Here is a 14,629-nt window from a genome sequence, read left to right as displayed (position 1 = left end):
TCTCCTCTACTGAGAAACAAAAACTAAAACATAACCTGCAAATATAAAATCAAAGCACACTATCATACACTAACTCACTTTCTCTCTCTCTGGCACAGGAAACAACTCAGGGATTTATGGGTATTACGCAAACATTCTGTCACTGAGGTGCATCTCTAATCCTTCATCCGTTACCTGTCAATATTTATTCCATTTGGTATTTAAAACCCTTAGCCAAGTTCCACCATTGTACTCTGTCCCCAAAGTAAAACAACCAAGAAAGAAAACTGGAACTCTAAAACCACGTGGAAAATCAAAACCCTATTTAATAGGATACTGAACCTCTCAGAAGACACACAGAATCCGGAAGATACATGCCTTTTAAGAACAATTGGAACGGCAATGGAGGGATTCTTCCTCAGACCATCGATGATATCAGCAGCTTTATCGGCATATATCCTCTGGAGTGCTTTCCGATGGATGACTTCTGAGGTGCCCCCAAGGGTGTTATCCAAGCGAAATTTGGCTTGTTCCTCAGCAGACAAGCGTGAAAGTTTTTTCTGTATTGCTTCCAGAACCCGGATTGTTGCAAGATTGGTCTCTAAAACTACATCAAGCTTAAAACAAAACGAAACAAAAGAACAGAAGAGGGTGCTCAGATCAAAACCTGAACATAGCAGAGCTGGGAGAATAAGGAGAGTGTCTAAGCCCTTGAGACTGGAGTCATGGTTTCTATACAAGCCACGTAAGACTCGCTATAGTAGGATGTGAACAATGGCACCTACTACTTTCATAAAGCTGTCTTCTGGAAGCACATGGAGTGATCAACGGTCATCACACCTATCACAACTTCCACACACTGTTTAGCGCTGCTGACCATAGGCCAGTGGGACCTAAGAGAAGTCTACTCTACTGATATATTTCCTTACACTTTTGTTTGTACTGAGACAAGGCCTTACAATGGATGACCTGGAACTTGCAATATAGACTAGACGGGCCTTCAACATATGGCAAGTTCTTGCCTCTGCTACCTAAAGGCTGGGATTGCAAATGTGAGCCACTATATCTGGTCTAACGTATAAGAAAACAGTCCCAAAAGACAGTTATGAGATTAACAAGTTTGGGGGTATTAAATATGTCTAAAAGATTTAAATATTAAGTTACTGCTTCCCATCCAATAGCAACAAATTCAGGATTATCCTTTCCTTTTGAAACAGGTTAGCATGTAGCCCTGACTGTCCATGCAGGTGAGGATGACTATAAATTCTTAAATCCTTCTGCCTTTCCCTCCCCAGGGATTATAGCTATATTCCATTGCCCTTGCTTAAAAATGATTTTCAGTTGATTAAAAACATCCCATAGAGGCTGGAGAGATAACTCACAGGTTAAGAGCAATGCCTGCTCTTTCAAAGGTCCTGAGTTCAATTCCCAGCAGCCACATGGTGGCTTACAACAATCTGTTATGAAATCTGGTGCCCTCTTCTGGCTACAGACATACATGCAAAAAGAACACTGTATACATAATAAGTCTTTTTAAAAAACAGGAAAAAAAACTTCCCATAGAAGCCAGGTGTGGTGGTGTACACATTTATCCGGCACCCAGGAGGCAGAGGCAGGTAGATCTGAGTTCAAGGCCAGACAGGTATACAGAGAGAGTTCTAGGATAGCCAGGGCTACAGAGAAACCCTGTTGAAAAATGAATGATTAGTCAGGCAGTGGTGGCACACGCCTTTAATCCCAGCACTTGGGAGGCAGAGGCAGGCGGATCTCTGTGAGTTCGAGACCAGCCTGGTCTACAAGAGCTAGTTCCAGGACAGGCTCCAAAACCACAGAGAAACCCTGTCTCGAAAAACCAAAAAAAAAAAAAAAAAAAAAAAAAAAGAAAAAGAAGAAGAAAAAAAAAGAAAGAAAAAATGATTGAATGAATGAATGAAATTTCCCATAGAAATTAACACTTAATACAATTTAGTTTTCTGAAATGACTAATCAGGTCATTAATTCCAGGGCTGGGGTGGTTTGAATGAAGATAGCCCCAATAGGCTCATATATTTAAATAGTTAATTCTTAGTTGTAAAACTGTCTAGAAAAAGTAAGGAGGTATATCACTAGGAGGTGAGCCTTTAGGTTTCAAAAGACTAATATGATTCTCAATGCATTCTCTCTGCCTCCTGGATATGGCTCAGGATCAATATGAGAGCTCTCAGTTGTTGCTGCCCTCCACCACATGGACTCTTACCCTCTGAAGATTTAAACCAAGTCAAACTCTTACAGATTGTCTCGGTGATGGCATTTTATCACAGTGATAGGAATGTAACTGAGATGGGGAAAAGCTGATTCCATCTGCAGAGGGAATGAGCTCTCTCCCACTGATCTGAAGAAGCAGGCCCAGTCAACACAGTGTAATAAATATACTAAGTCAGATACATTCATGCAAAACACAATTAACTCCTTTCAGTGTGGTATTAGTAACTGTCATCTGATAATGGAGATTTTTTTGAGCCTAGTTTCAGAAATTCTCTTCCTACAATAGGGGATCTCTGCTAGCCGATTCATTCATTCTAGATCTACCCATCCCACTGACTACCTTTACGATTTAAGTCTTACCGGCATGTACCACTAGGGTTAATTCTTTAATCTTTTTTTAAAATAATTTATTTCAACTTATTTTATGTGCATTGCTGTGAAGGTGTCAGATCCCCTGGAAGTGGAGTTACAGACTGTTATAAGCTGCCATGTGGGTGCTGGCAATTGAACCCAGTGTTCTTAAGCACTAAGCCATCTCTCCAGACCCATCTTTTTAAGTTAATTCATACACAGTATTTAAATACCCCTTCATTTATATCTTCCTTGTTCCCCAAACTTCAAATCACAAAGGAGGATACCTCAAATCGTTCATCTTCACAACGATAAATATGTTCTTCATACTGAGTTTTCTTGGAACTAACAAAAGTGGAGTCTTCAGACCACGATGGGAAGGAAACCCAGGTATCATTTAAAACCTTTGGATAGAAAATGAGGAGGCAGAAAAGCTTGTAAAACTTTACTGGAAATTAAACACTGAATAAAAAGACAATGCTACAGAGAGGAAAAAACACTGGCTAGCTTTATGACGATTTGACACAAGCTAGAGTTATCTGAAAGGAGGGAACCTCAGTTGAGAGAAAATACCTTCATTAAGAAGAGTAAGATCTGGCTATACGCAAACCTGTAAGTTATTTTCTTAACTAGTGATTGATGGAGAAGGGCCCAGCCCATTATGGATGGTTCCATCCCTAGACTGCTGGATCTTAGTTCTACAAGAAAGCAGTTGAGTAAGACATGAGAACAAGCCAGTAAGCAGCACCCCTCCATAGTCTCTGAATTAGCTCCTGCCTCCAGCCCTGTCTGAGTTCTCGCCTGATTTCTTTCAGTGATGAACAGTGATGTGGGAAGCACAAGCCAGACAGACAGTTTTGCCCCCAAGTCATGGTGTTACATTAGAGCAATAGAAACCAAGCTAAGACATCTAGTTTATAAAAGAAAAAAGAAAGTTCTGATTAAAAGTTTTCTTTTGAAAAAAAGAGAAGGTACATGCTTTCACAATTCAACACTGGCCTTTCTTGTAACAGGGTTAGCAGATAAGAGCACTTGTCATCAAATCAGACCACCTGTGTCTGAACCTGGAAACCCATATGGTAGGAGAGAAACAGCTGACAAGTTGTCTCTACTCTCCACAAGCAGACCACAGCTGACATGCTTATACACTTATCAACCAAATAAATGAAAACTTAAAAAAATTCTGGCCCTGGTACTACCATTACGCTCTTCTGAAGAATCTGAAGATCCAATGCTGACCCTTACCTCTTTACACAGAGGAGTCCGTCCTGTACACTTGGGCTGCTGGTAACTTTTTGGTAGGGCTCGGTAGCTAGAGCCCAATCTTTTACAAGAGGCATAGTCGATCTCCATGGCAATGCCTTCTGTAGCTCGTTCCTTGGGAAAACTTTCCAGATGTACAGACTCCTTATAGCCCAGAAAGTTTTTAAACCAATTAAACAATTCAGGGAATTTCCTGAAGAACCAAACCAAAAACTGGTAAGCAATTTGAAGCAGGATGCAGTTATTATGAGGAATAACATCACAATTCATGGTTGGGTCACAGCTCTGCTACCAGAGACAATTATTTTCTCCCTGAGAAGCATGCTTTAATTAGTTAGGTTCCACTTTCCTTATATAAAATGCTCTCCAACAAGACAGTAAGAAACTAAAAAGCCATTCTTTGGCTCAATACTGCTTCACTGTTCATAAAATCCTCAGGACAGCAAATGCAATCAGGATTCTAGAGCCTGGGTGATCAGTGTCTATAAACATCTAGTGCTGGTCAGACAATCGAGAGACCATGACTGTTGCATCATTAGCTGATACGCTGTGAACACTTTTCTTCTCTTTTTTTTGAGACAGGGTCTCTCTGTCTAACTCAACTTCCTCTGCCTCCCTGGTGCTGGGATTAAAGGCCTGTGCCACCACACCCATCCTGAAAGTTAGAAGACATGAGGCCCCTCCTGGCACTGTCCTTTGTGGCAACTCAAATACCTTTGTCTATTAGATGCATGCCCTCACAGTCTCTGCACTTCATATCAGAAGTGCTAGGCTGTTTACCTCACTTACCCCAGAAAAGGAGAGACCAGCTGTACAAGCTCAGCCCGGGAGATCACCTCCTGGTTAAAGATAACCAGACAGCGCAGAAAGTTTTCATAGGCCTCTGCACTCCGAAGAGCCTTTCGGACCTTATAGAAACAATCAAAAAAAAAATAAATACAACGAGAATCAGGGTCATCAATTTTTTTAATAAGGTAAATTTAATCTGACATTTACTAAGGAAACAATGTTATTTTGTTTAGATACAATCAGAAAAATCACCCTAAAAAAAAAAAAAGACATTACACTGTAATATGTCTCTAAACAGTCTAAAATCAATAGGAATACATGTGAACCACTGACACTGGATGGTAATAACACAAGGGGTCATTTCACTAGTTTCTTTAATTTTACACGTGTTTAGAATTTTCTATAATTAAAACATGAGATCATGCATGATGCCTTCTCAAATGCTTGCTACTCCAGACCATGTCAGTTACAAAGCTTTGGTAGCCCGTCCTAACAGATATTTACAGGAATTTTTATTAATACTGTTTTCATATTCTTGTTAATAAATTTTTTTTGTTTTGTTCCAGGCATGATGTCATATAGCAGAGGCAGACCACTAAACTTGCTATATATAGCCAAGGATAGCCTATAAATTCTGGATACTCTTCCTCCTCAATGCATGGAAGTTCAGCATTCTGGAGGCGGGGCAGCAGGAACAATTTCAAGACCAATCTGCTCCCGAGGCCAGCCAGAGGTGCAACAAGATCTCGCTTCAAAAACCAAAAATGAGCTGAGGGGCTAGAAGATGGCTTAGTAATTAGAAGTGCTCTTCCCACTCTAGCAGGACCCAGGGTGGGCGCCAACAAACATGACGTAGTTCATAACCACCTGCACATCTGTGGCATAGAGGAGTTCATAAAGGCACATACATACACCTAATAATTAAATCTTAAAAGCAACAACAGAAAAAGCCTGAGAATATGGATCAAATGGCTAAGGGATTCTTCCACGAGCAGAGGACGGGAGTTTGTATTCCCAGCACCCACATAAAACATTAGGCAAAGCAGTACAAAACTGTAATCCCAGCTATGGGGAATTAGAGACAGGAAGATCCCCAGAGCTTACAGACAATCCATTGTAGCCAATCAGTGAGCTCTAGGTTCAATGAGTCCTTGTCTCAAAAAATAAGGTAGAGATACAACTGAAGACAATACCTAACACTGACCTCTGACCTCCACACACAGATATGCACACATGCGTATAAACAGACACACACATGAAAAAATGTATACACACACCCCAAACAAACAAAGAACTGAGATGGTTCAATGAATAAAGCACCTGCCATGCAAGTTTGAGGAGAGAACTGGGATCAGCAGACCACATAAAGCCAGACGCAGCAGTGTATGATCTGCAATCCCAGCACACCTACGGGAGGCAGACAGGAGATTCCCTAGAACTCCAGGGCCAGCTACCTTAAGCTGTCAATAGTGCTCAGCAAAAGACCCTGCCTCAAGTAAGGTGAAAGATGAGGACAGACATTTATGTTTTGATTGCACACGCAAACTCCCCCCCCCACACATACATATTAGGCTATTATCCTACTTACAGAATTGAAAACTAACATTTTAAAATGCTCAAAAATTAAAATATTTAGCAGCTTACAGAAAATGTAGAACTACCAAATGAGGTGGTAAGTCTGGAGTATTAGTTTTAAAAGCCGGTAGTTAGCACTGTGGACCTGCATGCCTAGGATTTACCAACACACTTGTCTGTTCAGATTCCTCCTCCTATGTAGCAGGAGGCACAAAACAGGCACTACACAGAACAGACTGGGAATTCACAGATGCACAACCTTGATAGGAAAGGCTTTTTACTAAAAAATTATTTTTTTTAAAGATTTATTTATTAATTATGTATACAGCATTCTGCTTGCATGTGTTCTGCAGGCCAGAAGGGGGCACCAGATCTCATAACAGATGGTTGTGAGTCACCATGTGGTTGCTGGGAATTGAACTCAGAACCTCTGGAAGAACAGTCAGTGCTCTTAACCTCTGAGCCAACTCTCCAGCCCCTAAAAAATTATTTTTTGAGGCAAGATTTCACTGCATAGCCCAGGCTGGCTGACAACTTGTGGTAAGTCTCCTGCCTCTATCTGTCAGGAGCTAGGATTGAGTGTGCACCCAACTTCTGAAATATGAACTTTTAATGTTACAGATGAAAAAAGACTACACTTTTTGTAGTGTATGCCAGTTACTTCCTTTTAATGTATCAGCTTTTAAACTGTCCAACAGGCCCTAATGATAGTCACTCAACCTAAATGATAAATGCACAGTAAATCTTTTGTCATTCATTAACCATTTCTTTTTCCAGTGAATTAAAAAGAAACTTTGAGATAGTTACTATAAACATACTTTTAATTATATATATTTATGTATATATACATACACATATCTACAAAAAATGTACTACTAATACCATTATCCTTCATCAGGAGAGCTCCTGAAGACACAGAGACAGACAACTATCTAGAACTATCTATCATTAATGCAACCATTAAATAATTTGTTTTTTGCCAACACCCAGAGGTCCTGTGAGAAGCCCGTCAACTGCCCACTTTACTGATGGAAACTGCTTGCTAATCATCAGCTCGCTCTAAGGACAGAATCAGATACAGAAATAGTCAAACTAAAACAGAATTCATGGTGTCCACCAGAAACTTCAACTCTAGCTACTGTATAAAAACACTTAAGATCTTTGAAAACATTCAAGTAGTCAAGAATTCTCAAGCTAGGCATGGTAGTGTGTGTCAATAGCCTATTTAGGAGGCAGAGGAAGAAGAGCAGTAGTTAAAACTCATCCCTGGTTTCAGAGCAAGTTTGAGGCAAATCTGGGTGATAATGTAAGAGAATTCTCACTCCTGTACCACCAGGAAGTGGCAGAATAACTAGATTACAAGTCACTTAAAGCACTGCAGCTCAACTGCAGAGAACATGCCTAGTGTGTGTGTCTGAGCCTCTGAGCTCCATAACCAGTCTAGGAAAACAGGGCGTGGGGGCATATACCCTCGTTTCCTAGCACTAGGGAAGCAAAGGCAGACATAATTCTATGAATCTGAGGTCAGCCTGTTCTACACAGTAAATCCCAGGCCAGCTAAGACTACATAGTGAGATGTAGTTAAGATCCTCACTTTAAAAAAAAAATGTGTAGCCAGGCAGTGGTGGTGCACACCTTTAATCCCAGCACTTGGGAGGCAGAGGCAGGTGAATCTCTGTGAGTTCAAGACCAGCCTGGTCTACAGAGCTAGTTCCAGGACAGGCTCCAAAGCCACAGAGAAACCCTGTCTCGAAAAACAAAAAGGTGTGTGTGTATAAATAAAAAATAAAAAAAGAACAGGTGGGCTATTATGTGGTGGCACTTGGGTGGCGAAAGAAGGATCAGAAACTGAAGGCCTAGGCTACAAGGTGAGCTTAAGGCCAACTTAAGTTACATATAGAAAAATTCTGTCTCCAAATAAAACAAGATCAAAGAATTAAATATTTAATTCTTTAATTAAACAATACCAAAAAATCCTCATCAGTTGACATATTTTAAACAAATCCTTGGAGATCAGATGATCGTCCTTAACAACTACTATCAAATGTTACCCATTACTTACCTTATCAAAAAATAATGATTCTGTTCCAACACCATGCTTGCTGGCATCTGCCATTGAAGATTCCTTTAGACTAAGCAGTTTGGGTTTTTTCTGGAATTAAAAAAGAAGAAATAAAACAAAAACAAACACAGAGTGATTTCCTTTAATTTTGCTAGACTAGCTCTACTACTAATAACATGGAACAAATTCAGCCACAAATTTCTATCATAACCTTTTCTTCTACTTTAGTTTTCTTGACAGTTTCTTTCCATCAAAGGCTTTTAGATCACTCTGCTCACAGACGTTCCCGCTTGTGAACAATGTTTAGAATTAATGTGACCAATGTTTAGAATTAAATTGTGCTGGCTTTAATCTTATGATACTCCTGCCTCTGTTACCTTCAGAAAATCCTGAATATTCGAAACCATAACTTAAGCCTGGCTTGTAAAGTTCAGAGGTAAGTTCAAAGACTCTATTGGAGCTATCTGCTGTCCTTAAAACTTTGTGGTTCGGGCCAGGGCTACCCAGAGACACCTTGTCTAAAAAAACGAGAGAGAGAGAGAGAGACAGAGAGCGAGCGCATGTGAGAGTGAGTGTGCACATTCAAGTGAAACCTCTGCATTACTGACAACTAATGCTGGTCAGCTGGAGACAAACTGGCAGCAATTAAGAGACCAGTCTCACTCTTGAAGTGGAAGTCAAATTTGATCATGTGTCAAAGTCTTCCAGGTGTTACTGGAGAGCATAAGAGAACAGCTGAGGCTTGACACAGGGAGAGGCTACATGAAGGTGCACCTGAGTAGCAACTAACGCCCTAAGATTAGAGGGGTCACGCAGAGAACCTGAGGCTTGGCAGCACAAAAAGCCTAGGAGAGGCTACTGGTGAAAGGGCAGCCTAGCTACATTATAAGAACCGAGCATTCTAGAGATGTGAGTACCATTAGGAGGACTGCTAAGAACACCAGCAGTGGAGTAGAACCAGCCTGAGCTTCAATGACAATCTGTGTCTGCTGCAGCGGTTGGAGTCAGAAAAGTGAACCAGACACCTTGGAGGAACAGAGAAGACTAGAAGAGGATCCCAGACATTGGACACAGTTCTTTAAACAGCTCGGGCTTGGTTTTACTTTAATCAGACGAAGCTATGCCCTGGTCCTTCCCACTTAAAGAAAGTAGTTGGCTCATTTTTGATTTTACAGGAGCCCATAATGCAGAGACTCTAAACTTTTAAGGAGAGTTCAGATTTTTAAAATACTGGCTATTTGAAAGAGACTACTTTTTTGGGGGGGCGGGGGGAGGTGGAGACAGGGTTTCTCTGTGTAGTTTTGGAGCCTATCCTGGCACTAGCTATGTAGACCAGGCTGGCCTCGAACTTGGAAATCTGTTTGCCTCTGCCTGAGTGCTGGGATTAAAGGAGTGCACTATGATCACTGGGCTGAGACTGAACTTTTAATGTGTTTAAATTTGTAAGGATTGTGGGAACTTTTAAAGTTATTTATGTTTTATTATATTCTGATATGTTAATAGACCATTTGGGGGACAAATGAAAAAGAAAAGGTTCTACTTGAAAACTGATGTTTGAGCCAGGCGGTGGTGGCGCACGCCTTTAATCCCAGCACTCGGGAGGCAGAGGCAGGCGGATCTCTGTGAGTTCGAGGCCAGCCTGGTCTACAAGAGCTAGTTCCAGGACAGGCTCCAAAGCTGCAGAGAAACCCTGTCTTGAAAAACCCAAAAAAAAAAAAGGAAGGAAACTGGTGTTTGTGTGTCGAGCTGACAAAGGGTCAGTTGTGCTAGTCAGTTTTATGTCACCTTGACACAAGGTAGAGTCAGGTAGGAGGGCACCTCCAAGATCAGACTATGGGCAAGCCTGTAGGGCATTTTCTTATTTAGTGAAGTGGGAGGGCCCAGCTCATTCCTTATGAAGCAGGCTTAGCAAGCTATGAGAAGCCTATAAACAACACTTCTGGCCTCTGTATCAGCGCCTATTTCCAGGTTCTTGCCCAAGTTCCTGCCAACTTCCTTCCACCATAAACAAAGATGTGAAGTGTAAACAAAATACACCCTCTCCTCAAGAGGCTTTGAGCCAGTGTTTATCACAGCAACAGCCACACTAACCAAGACACTTGCCCTGAGCCAGAAGTATCTTCATCAGTCTAATACCACACTGTTTCTAAGATCGCATATACTATCTGGAGTTAAAAAAAAAAACAACAACAAATCTTTAATCTACATTACTTCACTTAAAAATTTCTAAGAAAAAAGAATAATTAGTTCACTGTCTAGTAGACAGCACAACCACCTTATTAGCATACCCACTTAGACTATTTTTTTTTTTTTTTTTGAGTATGTCATATGCAGTCCTGGCCGGACTCAAACTCAAGAGATTCAGTTGTTTCTTTATTGCCTTGCCCAATACAGGGTTGACAGTAGAGGCTCCACCGCAAACACCTAGCCAGGCTAGTAATTTAACATTGAGACAGGCGGTGGTGGCGCATGCCTTTAATCCCAGTACTCAGGAGACAGTTGGATCCCTGAGTTTAAGGCTAACCTGGTCTACAGAGTCAAGGCTAAGCCAAAGTTCCAGGACAGTCAAGGCTACACGGAGAAACCCTGTCTCGCAATACAAAAAAACAACACAAAAACCGATTTTTAAAAGTGGGGAGTCCAGGCGGTGGTGGCGCACACCTTTAATTCTAGCACTAGGGAGGCAGAGGCAGACAGATCTCTGTGAGTTCGATACCAGCATGGTCTACAAGAGCTAGTTCCAGGACAGGCTTCAAAAGCTACAGAGAAACCTTGTCTCGAAAACCAAAAAAGAAAAAAAAAAAAAAAAAAAAAGTGGGGAGGAGTTAGGCACAGTGACACACGCCTGTGTCCTTTCACTCATCAGTCTGGGGCAGGAGGGCTGCAATGGACTGGCAATTAGGTTACATGGTGAGATACTTTTCTCCAACATACACCAAAAACCCCCAAAACCAAACAAATGAAAAGGTCATAATATAACCCCACTAGGAAAAATTTACTTTTAAAAAGCCCACCTTTTACTACCATGAAGAACTACACCACCTCTGCGAGCAGCTTCTGTCCTACCTGTGGATTATCAGGTGTAGAAGGAAACAGATCTAAGAGAGCTCTTAGCTATGTAGTTGATCCCTGCACCCCACAGAGTGCCTTTTAAAGTTAAAAACAAAACATCAAACTACTACTCTATCAACCTGATTCCAGAACCAAGAAAACGCGGCAAGCACCAAAACAACCTTTCAGAGTATGTCAGTCCTTGGAGCCACTTGACACCCACCACCTTCCTTAGCCAAATTCTGTAGACACCTCTACTCCATATCACACTTTAGAATTCCTAGAGAAATTCAACACTGAATACATACAGCTTCCTTTTTTATCACCAACACACTAAATCAAAGAGAACAAGCTAGGTTTTCTATTGACAATTACTGTAGGAAGTTACTAACAGGAGGTTAAGATTTCCCTCTAGCACTGCCCAAATTGCTTTCCTGGAAAACTAAGATAAAACACGTAAGATCTGTCAACCCAAAAAGAAGCAAGGACAGGACAGACCCCTAGTCAAAGTGTTTGAACAAAGCCTCTGACATTACAGGGGCACTATGCTCAAAAGAGTTGAGCTTCCTCAGACACATTTACCTATTTATGGTTTATCAATTTATCAATTTTATCAATCTTCTTCCTGCAACACAAGGCAAGTTTAACATATCTGATCAAGAGAAGAATTAGTAAATCTTGATTAAAAAAAAAAAAAGAGTAGGAGGCTCACAGCAAAGAAGAGATAATATAGGAAAAATGCAAAGACTGGAAAAAAAAAAACCAAAATCACACAAATCCACACAATGTGTGTTCTTCCTACCTACCTTTTGCAAAGCTGCTAAGAAGCTCTGTAGGGAAATTCTGTGACCTATAGTACTTGCTCTGGATATACACGTTCCGACCATCTTACTGTCTACTCTCACCTTCACTGGTGGCGTGGCTCCTGTCCCAGAGTGTCTGCGGATCTGGCAGCCATTCTGGCTGGGCCTCTGTGGCTTGTTGTTCAGTTGGGGCTTCTTCACAGTACCCCCATGGTCATTTCTCACAGAATCAACCTTCTCAGCAGTTGTTTTGCTTAAAAGCTGATTAAGACATATGAGAAATTAATAATCCGATCAAAGTGTCATCTAAAAAGTCCACTGTAACTATAGCTTCCAAACTTATGGTGACAATCTTAAATAATGTAGTTTGTCTAAATGAGACCTACCACCGAGCTGTTGGCATCTGGCAAGAACTGTCCAAACTCAGAAAGCAGATCCTCCTGGTTTTTGAAGAGACGTGCCACCTGGGCATACACCTCCTGCTCGGTCAAAGCTGGAGTGTAGTTTCCTCCAGCTTCCTTGGCATTCCGCTGTTCTTTCTGAATAATGACAAAAGAGACAGATGATACATACTGTTCTGAATCCTACACCACACACGGAACAATTGTTTTCTGAAATGTGATACGGCTAAAATATGTTACCTACTTAAGTAACATTAAAGGAAGTATTTAATTACTATTTTGATTGCAGTCTTTTGAAAAAGAAGATGCTGAAAGACAGGTCTTTATAAAACTAAGAACATATAAATGCTATGTCAATTAAACTGATAAAACACAAGACATTAGAAAATCTTGTCCACGTTCTCTTGTAAATTAATCATGATACACAAATTACCCTCAGAGACTTGCACTATGAAACAAGCATCCTCTTAACAAGCTAGTGACCTTAAAAATCCTGACAAGATGCTGCAGAACGAGCAAAGCAGGTGGGTACAAGTGAATTCATAAACACCATTACAGTTATAATCAGGTAATATTCCCCATAAGAACTATTGAGCATAATGGATATTCTAGCTCTCCTCAGACTAGATAAATACTCAGAGACTGACAGACATGTAAAGAGTCTAATTTTACCACTACAAAAACAACCATTTCTGAGCTAGGTGTGCTGGCAACAACCAACATCCCATCTACTTAGGAGGCTGAGGGAAGAGGATCATCAGAGTCTATAATCTAAGACCTGCTTAAAAAGGGATAAATGAGTAACCCCCTTACCTGGTATGTGTGCAAAATCTCCAAGAATGCTTTGTAGATGTCTGGTTGGCCCTGGAATCTGTTCTTGATCTTATTAACATAGTTGATGGCATGATTAAACTCCACAGGTTGATTGTTCTGCAAAGATGGGGCCGTTCCCAAGGAGATTGTCACTGGTGTGTGAGGCTGGACCGGTGGAGAACGTGGGGATGCATATGGTGGGAGTGGGGGAGTCTGCTGACTGGCTGGAGTATGTGCTTGTAGTTGGGAAGGCTAAAAAGAAAAAAGTCTTTATTTTCCTCAAGAGCATAAGTGGTTTGATACTAGGGAAGAAAATTCAAACCAAAACAAAAAAATAAGGTATTTGATCAACCCATATCTTTTTTTTTAAACTAATCTAAGCCATTAAGTACTGATCAATTAAGCCAAGCCATTTTGGTTCAATTCAAATGATACATAACAAAGTTTTCACATTCTGACACTATCTCAACATCAAATTTTCTACATACAACCTCAAATAAGGAGCTATTTCTAATTATAAATTTTTCATAAGCAAATTTAAAGCTCACTAGCTTAACAGGTGCAAATTAAAAAGAAAAACTCATCCTACACAGATTTTTAATGTCAAGAATAACACCACAATTAATTGTGCCCATAATCCAATATGAAATGTTTCTACACTAGCTCTGTTCAAAAGAGCGCTCTGAAATGTCATCAGACACAAGAGCCACCAGCTACATGCTGGTTCTTGAGACATGAAATTTAGCTAATATGACTAAAACGCTGAATTTGCTTGACCTAAAATCCAATGTTATGTAGCTAATGACTATTCTATCTAGATCAAGAGTACCTTCCACTTATCGTGATTATCAGCTGACCTGCCAAATGGAGCAACTTGATTGTGATTTTTGAGGCAGTATTTTATACAACTCAGGATATCATCAAATTCCTTATCCGACTACCTCCACCTTCCAAGTGCTGAGATTTATAAACAAGTCATCATGCCCAGCTCTGTAACGTTTATAAAATGGCAATCATGTAAGTAGAGTCTAATTTGACCATGATAAAAATAATCATTTCTGAGCTAGGTGTGTTCGCAACACCTAGAGTTACAGTTACTCAGGACCACCAAAGTCCAGGATTCTACCAGCCTGGGCAACACAGAAAACCCTAGCCAAAAAACAAAGCAAACCACACACACACTTTCATTTCTTCCCACCTGTGGTGTCAAAGGACTACTTACTACAAAGCCAGTTCAGAGGCTAACTAAACAGAAGCGGAGGGCAGAGTCCTACAGTCTGCTGGCATGATGACTTAAG

General features: G+C 40.7%; 1 protein-coding gene across 4 annotated transcripts in view; it reads right to left on the bottom strand.

Moving 5' to 3' along the window:
* Positions 1-14,629, bottom strand: part of Sin3a (SIN3 transcription regulator family member A) — a 65,847-nt gene that overhangs the window by 22,975 nt on the left and 28,243 nt on the right. For all 4 annotated transcript variants that reach the window (XM_057766214.1, XM_057766213.1, XM_057766211.1 and 1 more), the window contains exons 6-13: positions 13,332-13,583; positions 12,504-12,656; positions 12,220-12,378; positions 8,264-8,353; positions 4,627-4,745; positions 3,820-4,030; positions 2,862-2,978; positions 358-596 (exon numbers count right to left, since the gene is read on the bottom strand). In XM_057766214.1, the coding sequence (XP_057622197.1) occupies positions 358-596; positions 2,862-2,978; positions 3,820-4,030; positions 4,627-4,745; positions 8,264-8,353; positions 12,220-12,378; positions 12,504-12,656; positions 13,332-13,583 (1,340 nt within the window). The remainder of the gene's footprint in view (positions 1-357; positions 597-2,861; positions 2,979-3,819; positions 4,031-4,626; positions 4,746-8,263; positions 8,354-12,219; positions 12,379-12,503; positions 12,657-13,331; positions 13,584-14,629) is intronic.

Source organism: Chionomys nivalis, chromosome 4, assembly GCF_950005125.1.
Source record: "Chionomys nivalis chromosome 4, mChiNiv1.1, whole genome shotgun sequence".
In the NCBI taxonomy this organism is placed as follows: Eukaryota; Metazoa; Chordata; class Mammalia; order Rodentia; family Cricetidae; genus Chionomys; species Chionomys nivalis.
This window is presented reverse-complemented; position numbering and strand designations above follow the sequence as displayed.